Source organism: Crinia signifera, chromosome 1, assembly GCF_055691185.1.
Source record: "Crinia signifera chromosome 1, ASM5569118v1, whole genome shotgun sequence".
NCBI lineage: Eukaryota > Metazoa > Chordata > Amphibia > Anura > Myobatrachidae > Crinia > Crinia signifera.
Genome location: NC_139217.1, coordinates 334,030,862 through 334,046,089, shown reverse-complemented (window position 1 = coordinate 334,046,089; position 15,228 = coordinate 334,030,862). Strand labels below are relative to the sequence as shown.

At 43.4% G+C, this 15,228-nt stretch overlaps 1 protein-coding gene across 4 annotated transcripts in view; it reads left to right on the top strand.

Annotated features, from left to right (window-relative positions):
* The window catches only part of MORC2 (MORC family CW-type zinc finger 2), a 68,551-nt gene that overhangs the window by 52,080 nt on the left and 1,243 nt on the right, over positions 1–15,228 (top strand). For all 4 annotated transcript variants that reach the window (XM_083145297.1, XM_083145296.1, XM_083145299.1 and 1 more), the window contains exons 21-25: positions 1,413–1,574; positions 1,882–1,936; positions 5,239–5,380; positions 5,901–6,074; positions 6,162–6,255. In XM_083145297.1, coding sequence (XP_083001423.1) covers positions 1,413–1,574; positions 1,882–1,936; positions 5,239–5,380; positions 5,901–6,074; positions 6,162–6,255 — 627 coding nt within the window. The remainder of the gene's footprint in view (positions 1–1,412; positions 1,575–1,881; positions 1,937–5,238; positions 5,381–5,900; positions 6,075–6,161; positions 6,256–15,228) is intronic.

Genomic DNA, 15,228 nt, shown 5'->3' with positions numbered 1-15,228 from the left:
CTTTTTCATCAGACCGGGCAATTTCTCTCCAACGTGATGTCACAGAAGTAAGACATGGTCTGCTTACTTTTGCACATTTTATATAAAGTAATAAAGATTGGTTGTTCTAATTTGAATGACTGTGTCTAGTTATTTATTACTTTTAAACTGGGCGCATTCTTAAAAACCTACATTAATAAAAAAAATTATAATGATGCCACAATGACTCCCCTAAATAGTATAAAAACAACCTAATTTTTGAGGGAACTAGAAATACAGTTGCAATACTTGTAATTTATAGCTAACCATGTAGTCATAATGTAATGGTTATAACTTTTTTAGGGAGCGCTCCCCACTGGCCGAGTTTTTAATGGGGAGCGCTCCCTTGAAAAAAAAAACACCACACTCTCCCCGGGGAGCACTGTTGAACTGTCAATCAGCCGCTGCCAGGCCGTGCGCCCCGGTTCCATGTCCCTGGCTGCCGGCTTGTCATAAGCCGGCGCCGGAGACTTGTATAGAAAAGCCGGAGGGGAGGAGGGAGGAGGAGGCGTGGCAGAGGGGAGGGAGCCGGGCAGCGCTAAAGCTGCCTGGGTTCAGCGATTGAACTCGGCAGCGCTGCCCGGCTCTAAGCAGTGGCAATCCCGATAATTTTCCGGTCTTGCCAGACAAGCCGGCCTTCGATTGGTGCTCTCAGCCAATCAATAGCCAGCCTGTCTTTTTTATTATTATTATTTACTGCAAAATATTAATGTAGGTTATTAGTAATCCAATTGCATGTGAACGATATTGTCCTTTCAGTTCACAAGGGATCAGGTGCTATGTGAAAAATATTGAGTTGGAACCATAATCATGTTGTACAAGCTGATTTGTGTTTCGCTCTATGTATGTGTGACATCAGTTCTGGCCTCGATCAGCCTCTCTTACTCAGTGGTGGATGGACTAGACTTATTTACATCTGCTTATTCGCAATTCTCTCATATTTTTTACACGCCTGGACAGCGGCTATCTGCAACATTGCAGATCAGCGGTTAGGTCTGAATCAGGCCCACTGTTACATTAGTATTATTATCATAATAATTTTCATTGCATTCTTCACACATTTTGAATCTATTCGTCCTGTTTACCATGTTACTTCTATGTGCAATATACGGACTGTTTTGCTTGTCTCTACATATTGCCACATAATAGATTCCCTACTCCACCATCCCTCCTGTCTCCCTTCTTCCCAATTCCTCTTCCCTTTGCATTTTGCACTTCTATGAATTGCTCATCCTGGCCAAGGTAACTTAGGTAGTTTGACCTAGGTGGCTGTTTCCCATGGTAAACTCAAGGGAACAGTTTCTGCAGTAAAGTTACTATTCAGTGCTTCTTAAAGACATCATTTGACCCAGCGAGATAAACATAATACATTTCCTCTGTTCGTATGAATTTAGGTGAGCAGTTTGAAGAAGAGAACAGCTCAACAGATCATATTAGATGATGATGATGAGGATGACGAAGAGCCAGTCTCCTCTCGGAGACCAGAAAAAGCAAAACGTTCAAAGCTAGTTGAAGTAAAACGGGAGAAGAAAGATTTGAATGAAGTGGAGGTGAAGGTAAAAAATAGTGGCTTTATCATTTCAGTTAATCTCTTGCTTTAATCCACTGGTGTACAATTTAGGCTTTGGATTCTGGTTTCCAGTAATGGGTCGTCTTATTTTGCATATATTGTTGTTAATGTCTTTAAAGGCCCTTAAACCCTGTATTTGTAGTACTATGTAAAATAGTGTTGAACCATGTATTTGAGCTACACAAATGTTTTGCTATCTGAGCTACTTTTTATAATTTATGCATTTGGCTTATTTTGAGCTTGTTCTTAACACACTGTCCCTCCTCACTCTCACCTCATTGTAATCGTTTCAGTTGACAGATAGTCCAGATGAGGATGATGTTGCATCTGTTAAAGCTGCACAAAAAGGTAAAACAAAAAGCCATATATTATACTGTAAAATCACTGTAAAGCTATTTCTCTCTTCTATAAGGTCAGTCTATCAGTGGACAGATTGAGAATTATCTGTGTGGGGTAGTCATTTTTTTTTCTCTTTTTTTGATCAGTATGTGAGTCACATATGATTCTGCTTGTTTGCATACTGTTAAACGGGATAGCGATTCATGATCAGCCTCTTATGGCCAGGGCCAGCACAGAGGGCAGAGGCTTCCAGCTTCTTGTGAGTGTGGTCGGGTTGCAGCAGCTTACAATAAAAGGCCAGTAGCCATTTTGTGGGGAGGCCCAACCTCCAAGGCAGCATAATGCCTTTCTCCTGGCCTTAAGTTAATTGCTCAGCACACACTGCGGACACACATGCGATGCATCTGCGATGTGTGCTGAGTGATCTGTGTGGGCCAGTGTTCTCTGGTGAAAGAACACTGGCGATGACTAGATTTTGACTGCATGTAGTCAATATCTAGTCAGGCTATAGTTACACACATGACCGCATGTGTGCTTCATTTCTAAGTGGTCTAGTCAGATCGCTTAAAAATAGCCGTAAATTTGTCCCGTGTCCCCGCCTTATGTCCACTAACTGAAGTGCTCCAATAGCGAACATATTTCCAGTATCTCCTCCTCTGCTTCTATTTCTCTAGTACATCGAATTCTAGAGCTTGAGCGATTTTTTTGGAGTGGATCTGTGTCATTGTCATTCTTTAAAATCTGTCTGCTAATTAGGGTTCATTTAGTGCAGGGGTCTTCAACCTTTAAGACAACGTGGGCCACCTAAAAAAATCCAGTGAAGCCCGAGGGCCACTAAACTCTACTGCGGTATTTCGGACAGCCCCATAGAATCACAGCTCCCCTATAACATCAGCACAGTCCTTCATAGATAGTTGGCACAGCCGCCCATACTCAGCACATTTAATATGCTCCATTGCGGCACTACCTCTCAATATGGAATTTATAAGTTTCAAAATACAAGTGTGGGTACTGTTTAGCTAATTCTGTGACTCTTATATTAGTGTATACACTCCGTAATACCTCCTAAGTGAAATACCCAAATGGCGCTTTCGGCAATATGAGCTAATACAATTGTGCTACAGTAATAATTTATACTAGCAATATAATGTATAGACCTGTTGCCCTTCTTGTACATGTTGTCATATAATAAGCAGTATTTTATGTAACCCTAGCTGCTAATTTTTGTTGTTGTTTGTTTATGAAAATAATTACTGAATTAAAAAAAATATATATATTTCTAGTGAAAGGGCAAAATATAAAACAAAACAACCTAGTTCATCCAGTGATTATAGAGTTAGAGGAAATCGTATGAAAAACCTTTTGAACTTTAATCCTTGTTATACAGTATGTATGCTTAATAGGTATTGGAGGGAATACTGCAGTGCTACCACCATAGGGGATGTGGGGTTATATATAGCCTCTAACAGAACTGCCATGCTCCCATTACAATTTGATTGTTACACTAACTAATCTTTAAATTAAGTTTGTCATGTAGAAAACATGGTCATATAAACATTTTCCTTGTCGTGGTAGCTTCATGTTTGGGGATATGAGTAAAAATGTCATATTTTTATTAACATGAATGCTTTTAAAAGTGACCCTTGGGTGGTGTTACCAGAGGATCTGGAATAGCAGCAGTGATAAAGGAGTCTCTCTCTCTGTCTGTCTCTCTCTCTGTCGGTCTGTCTCTCTGTCTGTCTCTCTGTCTGTCTGTCTCTCTGTCTGTCTATCTCTCTGTCTGTCTATCTCTCTGTCTGTCTATCTCTCTGTCTCTCTCTCTGTCTGTCTCTCTGTCTCCTAGCTCAGAGTAAGCAATAGAAACTGGAGAAAGGAACTGCACTTAATATTCTGACCAGTGAATATATTTTATTGACATGTTTTATGTTCTCCTGGAAATTGACAATCTCATTCGTCCATCTGATCTAAAAGATTTTATAACTTCACTAAGACGTTTGCTGCAGGAGTATGGCATTTGGCGTGGGTGTCCTATAACTTTTGTCTACATGGTGTACCAAAACTTGTTCTGTGTCCACATAATGGGGGAAATTTACTAAGAAGGCCGATCCCCTGTATGAACGGATACAACTTGGATTGACTATAAATACAACCAGAGAATATGGCAAATTAACTAAGCCTGGTTGCAGAAATATAGCGGGAGAAATCAAATGTGGACCCCTGTATTTCTATAACCAGCTCTTGGCTCGGTCCTGGTTTCCAAAGTACAGGGGACAAAAGGAGTGGGGATCACCCATATTTCGGAAGCCAGCACTGGGGTCCAACAGCCAGTGCTGCCATGCCATATGCGTGGGAAACTATATATTAATTTTCCCAGCCAAAACATGACACCCTGGCTGGTCAGCTCGGGCCAGGTACCTGGGGTAGTGGGGACCCCCGTCCCCAATAAAGTGTTGCCCCACCCTCCAGGGGACATGTCCCTGGGCAGTGGATGCCAGCCTGATGGTGTAAAAATAGTTGAAAAAAATGTGTAAAAAATAGATATTTGATTCTGTAGTAGAACTAGACCCATAAAGCATCCCCTGCATACTTGGACTTGTCCAACCACAAGTCACAGCATGCCGGGCATTAATGGGCCTGCTGGGACTTGTAGTTCTACTACAGAGGCCATACCTGAAGAACATACATAGAATAAAGTACAGCTTTATTACACATCACATACATCCATACTCACTTGTAGGGTCCACCGTAGGCCTGTCCTATTCTCCACTAGATAAACCATAGGGTAACTCTAATAAAAATTATACTCACCATCCCTCTGATGTAGATGGTGTCCTCTTTGTTCCAGTAGCATCCACAGGTGTGAAAAACAAACTGACTCCATTATCCAGCAGACTGAGGGAGCTGCAAGTGTGTTGACACGTACACATTGTTTTTTAACTATTTTTGCTCCATCTGCCCGGCATTCACCACACAGGCTTAGCCAAATACGCCTGGAAAATTAGTATTTTCCAGTTGTGTTTTCTGCTAAATTATCAGCCAAATTTCAGCAGTATGAATGATAGTAAATGAGCACACCATAGAACTTATGTTCTATTGTACGGCCGAGTTCTATCGATGGTGTATTCATTCCTACACCAGAATTCAGCTGAGCTTGCCATATATATAAATAGGACAAATCAGCCAAATTCGGCTGATAGTAAATTAGCAGATGCTTACCCATTCGTGCCCATTCAATCTTAGTAAATTTCCCCCAATGATGATTTAAAACCACTTTATAAGGCATTCGCTATAACCAGCTTATTACTCTGCAGATAAAGGCTTACATGTTGAAGTGCGCGTAAACAAGGAGTGGTTTACAGGACGTGTCACTACTGTAGAAGTCGGAAAACAGGGTGTTCGCTGGAAAGTGAAGTTTGACTATGTGCCTACAGACACAACTCCGCGTGATCGATGGTAAGGTCTTTGGGGCAACTGTTTGTTTTCTGAGCACTTAGGGCTCCATTTTGGATAACTGATTTGCCATTTCCAATATTTATGGTTTTAATATACCTTATACTTTTGTAAAGATCTGAAATATTTCTCTGGGTACACCACCCAGGTGTAAGGTGAGCAATGTGACGGGAGGTGGCTAATATAGAATGGAAATGTTTTATTTTATTCTTTCATGTTTGTACTATTTTTGTATGGTAATGACCACTTCAAGTGTGTGAAAGAATTCCCAGAGCTTGGTTTCTGTTTTTCCATTCTACAGTTGTAAACCATTCCTTGATATCCTATGCTGCACTTTGTTTCCATTCGCACAAAATGGAGGCTTTACAGCTAAATAGGAATAGATGTGTTAGAGCTATAGGCTAAAATGTCTGTTCACCACTTTGTGAGAATCAATGAATTTAGCAGAATAACTAAATCTGTTCTCTGAAGAAAAAAATCCACATATAGTGACTATTGTCCTTGGTTATATGGGTGATTGCAGGGTAGAGAAAGGTAGTGATGATGTGAGACTCATGAGGCCACCATCACCAGAACACCAGACTCCTGATACACAGCAAGCAGAACCTTCTACCTCTGATAACATTCGAATAGAGCCGGATACAACAGAACCCAGTACCAGCCTTGCTCCTGTGGAACAGCTTGCACAAATCCTCCGGTAATCCTAATTGCTGATGATTAAGTTTGCATATAGTAATATATTCCATACTGTATCTCATCCAGCTCTTTCTTCTCTGTGCTTCAGGAACTGCTTACGATATTTCTTGCCACCCAATTTTCCTATATCCAAGAATGAACTGAGCACAATGAATGCTGAGGATCTGATAGCGTTTCCACTGGTAAGTGAAAAAAATACAGGTACTTATGTAGTATCTGGGCTGCCGATTTTTTGATTGTATGCCTAAAGTTAAGGCATACAATCAGATGTGATGCGATGTGATATCGCATCGCATCGCATGCGACCATCGGATGCGATGACCCGATTTTTCCATAGGAATCAATGTTAAAATGGACTGAGTCCATTTTAACATGGAATTCAATGGGAAAAAGGGGTCCTTTTCATACCCCTACTATCCAAGTGGGCATGGAGTTGGATATAAACCTGTGGCGAGCCCGAAGCGTGGCGAGCGAAGCGTGCCCCGCGAGGGGACGGTATTCTGTGTCCCCTCGCGGGGCTCGCTACGCTCGCCACAGGTTTATATCCAACTCCATGCCCACTTGGATAGTAGGGGTATGAAAAGGACCCCTTTTTCCCATTGAATTCCATGTTAAAATGGACTCAGTCCATTTTAACATTGATTCCTATGGAAAAATCGGGTCATCGCATCGCATCCGATGGTCGCATGCGATGCGATGCGATGTACCCGATTTAGAAATCGGCAGCCCAGATACTACATAAGTACCAAAATACATTGTTACAACTCATTTTTTTTCCCCTCCAGTAAAGATTGTTCCTGTGCTGGCTGTAAAATAGAATTGCATAAATTGGGAAGCACGGACGGTGTACTGGTTGGCATTACTACCTCACAGCACTGAGGTCATAGGTCCAATTTTCCACCATGGGCCTTATTCTGGTTCACTCTCGGAGGCAAATTCCTTCTCAAATTAACAAAACCATGTGCACTGCAGGTGGGGCAGATATAACGTGCAGATATAATTAGATTTGGGAGGGGTTTTTCTTCAAAGTGAGATCTATATTGCAGTGTAGAAATAAAGCAGTCAGTATTTTCCCTGCACAGAAACAAAATAACTCACCCAAATCTAATTCTTTCTGCACATGTTACATCTGCCCCACCTGCAGTGCACATGGTTTTGTCCATTTGAGAAGGAAATTGCCTCTGAGCGTAAACCAGAATATGGCAAGGAAATTGCCTCTGAGCGTAAACCAGAATATGGCCCTGACTGTGTGGAGTTTGTATATTCTCCCAGTGCTTGCTTGAATTTCCTCCGGGTACTCCGGTTTCCTCCCACAATCCAAAAATATACTGGTAGGTTAATGGCTCCCAACAAATTACTCCTAGAATGAATGTGTGTACATGTACATGTGGTAGGGAATATAGATTGTAAGCTCTACTGGGGCAGGAACTGATGTGAATGTTTAAATATTCTCTGTAAAGCAGAATAAATAACTGGTCATAAATAATAATGGGTATCCAAAATATGTATTTGGTAGTATGTTATATAGTATTTTATATAAAGAAAAGAGGGGAACATATTCTTTAAAAAATTGTAAATTTAATGCAGAAAAATAGATATCCGACATGACACACTCTAAGGGGGGTATTCAATACCGGATTCCGACTGCATTAAGGGCCCCATACATCAGCAATCACAATTAATGGATTTCCAGATCCAGGGATTTTTTGGCCAGATAAATGGATTTTACAATCTATCTGATTTTGCCCACACATTACAGATTTATTTCAGTGATCGGCAGATTTTTCCATCTAAAGATTGCATCTTCATATCTGGAAATTGCCCAATCGATTGCTGTTCATAATGTAAATAGATGAAGAAGACGAATTGGGAATGCCCACACATATAAAAAAGATCTGCAAATAATACCAGATTATTAAACATGTTTAAAAACCTGATTAAGCAATCGATTGGCGATTTTGATTGGGATTGCCAACACATCTAAAATTAATTGTGGCAATCATCTCCATATCTGAAAATTGTCACAATTAATTGCTGATGTATGGGGCCCTTTACATTTACAATTTGTAGAGTACAGAGTGTCGGAAAGTCCATAAATTGTAGGAAACGACCGCGGATTGTCTGAAACCGCACAGGAATTCAAGAATCCGTGGCAGTTTAAGACAAATTAGATTTGACTTAAAAAAAGTTGCATCTGACCGCCTTAATTTCTGTCTGTAATGGCAGCATTGATAGGTAAGTTGCTGATTAAATCTCACCTTCAGACACGCTTATCAGATTCCAGAACCGCCCACATTGCCTTCATAAACCTTTTCCCTTCCATCCATTCCATCTTACTGTACAGCACAAACTTTCTCACTTATTTGCGCTCTCATTTACCACCTGACCCCTTGCTTACTTTTCTGGGTTACCTTATTTTTCAAGCCCAACAAGAACCTTTGCAGTCAGGTGTACCATTAAGCAATGTATAGAATACTTATACATGTGTATCAATGCCTATTTCTCTATAGATTGTAAGCTTGTGAGCAGGGCCATTCTACCACTTGATGGCCTGTAACAGCCCAGTTTGTTTTATCCCTAGTTATAATTGTAAAGTGCAACAGAATCTGCAGCGCTGTATAAGAAAAGGTTAATAAATGAATGTCACCATTTCATGTTATATTCAGTATAAATAGATATATTAATAGATGTTAAAATACATAAAAAACTGACCTCAAAATTCATATTACTTATAATGGAAATATCACAATATAGGAAAAGTAGCTTTTCCATTTGTTCTTCTTTGGGATTCATGGGCTCTGTAGGGTTATCCTTGGGCGTTGTAGGCAGATCCTGAGGACTGGGTACCAACCAGCAAAGCTTTAAGGCAGGCATTCCCAACCACAGTCCTCAAGGCACACTACCAGTGCAGGTTTTAGTGATATCCAGGCTTGAGCACAGGTGACTTAATTAGTATCTGAGGGATTCTGATTAAACCATCTGTGCTGAAGCCTGGATATCACTAAAGGTGCCCACACACGCACCGATCCCGGCGGTGCGATGCTATACGATGGGGTGCGCGCTCCCGCGGCACCCCATCGTACAGTACAAAAAGTATGTGCTGCACATACTTTTTGTACTAGCGTTTTTTAGCATCGCATCGCATGCACATCGTATGCACAAGGCATACGATGCGATGCTATGTGTGCTAGTTAAGCCCACAACGCACGCCGGGATCGGTGCGTCTGTGGGCACCTTATAACCTGCACTGTTGGTGTTCCTTGAGGACCATGGTTGGGAATACCTGCTTTAAGGTATCACAGGATGTTCGGCTCCTCTCCCCTATAACCCCGCCTCCATTATAAAAAAAAAATGTTAACACTGAGCTGACAGCGCTGTGAGGTTTTATTACCCGATTTATGCAGGGTTCTTAGTACCAGTGGGGGAAGCTCCATGACCTCAGCCAAGAGGGGTATTGTGGCGGAGGTGGGGCCCAGCGTCTAGCACTCCACAGGTTTCGGCTCCTCAGATAGCGTGGCCGGCATATGGGGCCAGGTAAGTGCTCCCTTTGGGGTGCGGCATTAAATTGCTGTCCTGCCGTGGATGCAGAAGACAGCCCGTGGCGCTGGCATGGATACTGCCTGCCAAGGTAGGCACTCCACTAGCCCACCAGGGTGCTGAGCACAGGTCCGGGTTTTATTACCCGATTTCTGCAGGGCACTTAGGACCAGTGGGGGAAGTCCAGTACAGGGGAGGAGGCGCCGACCTGGAGGTCCACTGCAGGCTTCCCGCCTTCAAGCTGCCACACTCCATGCTTCCCCTCAGAGACACTAGTGGCCATCATCTGCATGCAGCTAACAGTCTCTGGGAATGCTGGGCTGTGGTCTCCCTTGTAATAATGTCTGTTGCTGACAGTTTTTTACTGCATTTATATCCTACTTCCTTCCATAGAAGCTGAGTAGTTGATAAGAGTGCTCACTGCAGTGTGTTGTACTGATTATTGTTCTTATATTTTCTACACTTCGGGGTGACGTGGATAGTGGGGGTGTGCATGGGTGCTTTTAAAATTAAGTACCATCACATCTCATCGCATGGGTGCTTATACAATGAAAAATCGCATTGCACCGCAAATGGCATGCGATGCGATCCGGGGGCAGGGGTGCACTAAAAATGAACTAAGGAAAATTGCATCTCATTGCACCGCAATATTGCATGCGATGCGACTTCACTACGCAGAACAGCCCACTAAGCAAATAGCCTTTTTGGGGTTCCGCGCCCCAGATTCAAACTTCGTATTAGGGACCCACCAGAAATGAGGTCACCGTGAAGCTGGTTGGTGGGCAAATATTTCTTGGCCAATGAATATACCAAGAACCTCCTATTATTGATTTATCTGATTAATAATATGGAGTGTGCATCTGCACCACATGTTTTTCTTTGCAGAACTACAAGTCCCAGCATGATAGCACCTCATGTAAATCGGGTGTGCATTCTAAGATCCCCCCCCCATTAGCTTAGTGAGCGCCCTGCAAATACACAAGTACCAAAAATTGATTTGAATGCCTCAACAAAGTCAACTTTTCTCTCCTTTCATATTTATCAAATAAACAATATAACTACAATTGCTGACCTTATCGAATCTTCAGATCTAGCCTGTATTACTGAGACATGGCTGGATGAAAATGCAGCCCCTATCCTGGAAGCTGCAGTTCCAACAAACTACTGTCATTCACAACCCCAGACTGGACCGCAGGGGAGGTGGGGTGGCCATCTGCTTTAAAAAAGCACTAAAACTTAGGGTCTGCCCAATGGAAATTACTCATTTGAGTACTTCTCATCTACCAACCCCCTGGAGATGGAAAGACATTTCAGTACTTGTGTATTAGCCAGGCGCCCAGTACGTAGTTAGCGTAGAGGCGCTGTCAGAATCAATGTAGTGTTCCCGCGGCCAGCGTAGTCAGTCAAAGCCAGCGTAGTTAGCGTAGTCCATGGGTCTTCAACCTGTGAACCTCCAGATGTTGTGAAACTACATGTTCCAACATGCATTGCCACATTTTTTCCTATAAGAGCATGTCAAAAATGTCAGGGCATGCTGTTACATGTAGTTTCACAACATCTGGAAGGCCATAGGTTGAAGACCTGTGGCGTAGTCAGTCAGAAGTAGCGTAGTGTTCCCGCGAGCGTCCCTGTCAGAATCAGCGTAGTCAGACAGTCGGTGTCCCTGTCATAACTGACGGTGAAGTGACAGTGTAATGGCTGCAGAACCTGTGACAATGTTCAGCTTGCCAAAGACAGAGGAGGAGGCAGGTGTGAATGTGTTCCTGAAACACCCCCACTATCCACTCCAGCCTGAAGCGTGGCAAGAGTATGCGTCCTCCCGACCTGTTCATACCCCCACTATCCATGTCAGCATGGAGTTGATTTTATAAAGTGTGGCGAGCCACCGAGCCCAAAGCGTGGCGAGCGGACGTGGATTACTTCACATGTGTTCCGCTCTGCTCACCACACTTTACAAAATCAACTCCACGCCGACGTGGATAGTGGGATATGAACAGGTCGGGAGGACGCATAATGCGTGTGCATAGGACGCACTTGTGCCAGCATACCCCCTTTATGCATGAGGCGCACGTGCTAATAATTACTGAGACGCACCTGCATTTCAGACAGATGGAACGCCTCCCCGCCGGCGCCCGCATGATCCCCTCTCCGCCAGGGCATCCGCCAGTGCAGGGGATCTGGCGGTTACCGGCGCTGAGTGAGAGGCGCTCACTAGGCTTGGCATGGACTTCGGGAACAGAGCCATGGACGCTGGGGACAGAGCCGGGCTGCCGCGGAGTCACTACGATAACTACGCTAGGCAGCGGTTGGACATCGCAGACATCGTAGCTTACCCTGCATACGTATGCTAATTGGGCGCCCAGCTAATACACAAGTACCTGCATTTTTACAAGAGTTTGACAGCTATTGTTGCTGGGCTAGTTCTAGAGCACCAAAGATGGCTCATCCTCAGGGATTTCAATGCATGGGTCAATGATGAGCTCTCACGCCTTTCCCAAGATCTCATGGGCACAATGAATGCTCTCGGGCTCACACAAGACATCCCCTCTGCTACACATAAAAGTGGTCACTTTCTTGATCTTGTCTTCCAGATTGGATTAGAAGTCTCTGACCTAAAGATAAACCCAGTCACATGGTCAGACGACCACTCAATATGGTTCTCAGTAGCAACCCCTCAAAATAGATCTTTGCCCATGGAATTGACCAGATATCGCCCAAGGAGGGGTATGACTCCTCAGGTCATCGCAGCTAACTTGGACCTCTCGGCAGTAATGGGGACCTATAAAGATCCATGTTCCCTAGTCCATTATTATAACAGGGCTGTGACAACAGCACTGGATACTATCGCCCCTGTGTGTATACGGCCCTGCAAACCACACCATCAAGCACCCTTGTTTGACAACCGTATTTGTGATCTCAAGAAAAAGGGTTGTATACTTGAAAGACGATGGAGGAAGACAAACCTGGCAGAGGATAAATGAAATCTAATCAAGCACATTGGAAAATACCAATCAGCAATCACCCTCAAGAAAACAGAGTTCTTTTCAAATGAGATCATGACAGCAAAAAATAGGCCCGCTCTGCTTTTCCGTACAGTGGAGATGCTTTGCAAACCAGCATTCCTGCAGCCTAATGAGACCCTCTACGAGTCAATGAGTTTGCTAAATTCTTTGCAGATAAAGTATCTATCATCCGGGCTGGAATCCCCACAGTGACACCAAAGGAGTACCAACATACCAAGCCTGCTAGTGTAAGACACCTGCCTTCATGGGACATCTTTGACCAAGTGGATGTACAATACATTGCTGGAATTTCCCAATTCCAAAAAATAGTTCAATGCTCTTTGCAGACAGGCATTTTTCCTGAACCACTAAAGGAAGCAATAGTCAGACCACTTCTTAAAAAAAATCAAATTTAGACCCTGACTGCATGACCAACTACAGGCCAGTATCAAATCTTCCTTTTCTATGAAAGGTTATTGAGAAAGTTATTGCAACTCCACTAAAGACCCACCCACATGACAGTCAGGATTCCGGAGAAGACATAGCACAGAAACATTTCTGGTATGTGTGCTCAATGATCTTCTAAAATGCAATCCTAATCCTTCTGGACCTCTCTGCAGCAATTGACACTGTTGACCATGGGATTCTAATTGAGCGCCTGAAGAATCTATGTGGTCTGGGTGGCACAGTCCTTAGCTGGTTCAAATAATTTCTCGCTGGCAGGTCACAGAGTTTCAACGGGAGTATACTCTTCGCCACCAGTGCCGTTGTCTAGTGGTGTCCCACAGGGTTCTATACGATCTCCCATGCTTTTTGCAGTATACATGCTTCCACTGGTTCACATAATCATATGTCATGGCCTGGTCTACCACTGCTATGCAGATGATACCCAACTGTACCTGTCCTTTGCTCCAGGCATTGATAACACAATAATAACCTTCAATGGCTGCCTAGCTGAGCTCTAGGAGTGGATGAGTGCCAGTTGGCTGAGACTGAACCCAGATAAAACAGAAGTCCTGATGATAAAGACGGCAGTATAGCCAACTGACAGGTCTTACGCTGGGGTGCACAGCACTAAAAAGCTCTGATCATGTGTGGAATCTTGGTGTTGTCCTGAATAGTGGCCTGACACTTAAACATCAGGTGTCAGCCACACTCAAATCCTCATTCTTTCATCTAAGGAATATAGCCAGAATAGCACTTAATTCCCTCAGAAGACCTGCCTAAAGTCATACATGCATTTATATCATCACGCCTAGACTACTGCAATGCTCTCTACCTGGGTCTCCCATCAAAAGAATTGCACCGCTTGCAGCTGGTACAAAATGCAGCCTCCAGACTATTAACTAACCAGCCCCGCTCCTGCCACATACGTCTACATTCTCTACGCCTTTCACTGGCTACCTGTAAAATGGCGAATAGTTTTCAAGATTGGCTTACTCACTTTCAAGGCCATACATGACCAGGGCCCAAGGTACCTGCAGCAGCATCTGATTCCTTACTGTCCTACTCGATTACTTCGATCTGTTAAAGAAGGACTACTAACAGTACCCAGAATTTCCCTGACTTCATCTGGGGGTCAAGCTTTCAACTTTGCTGCTCCAACTCTATGGAACTCTCTTCCTCGCACAGTGCGAGAAGCCACCACTGTAGAATCCTTTAACAATAGACTAAAGACATACTTATTTAATCAAGCATTGTACTGATATCTACTGTTAAGCTTGTTGTGCATTTTGAGCTGTAAAGACAATGGTAAAGCGCTTTCAGTCCTATTGGGAGAAAAGTGCTATATAAATGTTGTTGTTGTTGTTATAGTAAAGGAAAGCTTCAGCGTGTTACTAATACCCCTTTTACACCAAAATCCCTGGTCGGACCCTGGTCTTTCAACACGGGAGTTTCCAGGGTTGGACCCAGCTTCATACCCAATTTACACAGCACTGTGACCCAGGTCGGACCCAGGTCTGCGCCGTTTACACTAAACCTGGGTCAGCACTGCTTTTCCCTATGAATGACATAAAAAATGTCCATTTTAGGACTGATAAACTGGCATCCAACTTTCCCTCAATGATTTTAAATAAAAATTAAAAGACATGACAAGTTAGCATTGAAAAATGTTGGTTTGTTTATTTAGTAAAATATTTTTCAAAAAGTTTTATTCAGTGCTCAAGCGCACATAGCGGTATAAAGGTGCAGCATCACCCATGTGCTCTCCCCAGCCCCCTCACCTGCAGCAGCAGACCGAATCTCCCATGTGCTCCCCCCCCAAATAATAATAATATAAATGATACTGCATCCAATTATGATTTCTGTGTGCACTGCCCGTATCCTTCCTGGCTGCTGTCTTTTGCCACTGCAGCGCACTGTGGAAAGGCGTCCAGTACTTCTGGTATCCTTTCAGCACTACCCGGATGTCCCAACCTGGGTTGGGACCATTTACACCGCCCAAGACCCAGGTCCAACCAGTGTTCAACCCTGGTCAGGACCTGGGTAGGCCCCTTTTACACCAAGGCTGACCTGGGTCCAACCTGGGTTATTCCTTGGTGTAAAAGGGGTATTAATGGATTGAGTCTGTAATCAGAAAGACTAACCTATATATATGGGGATACCTTTTCCATT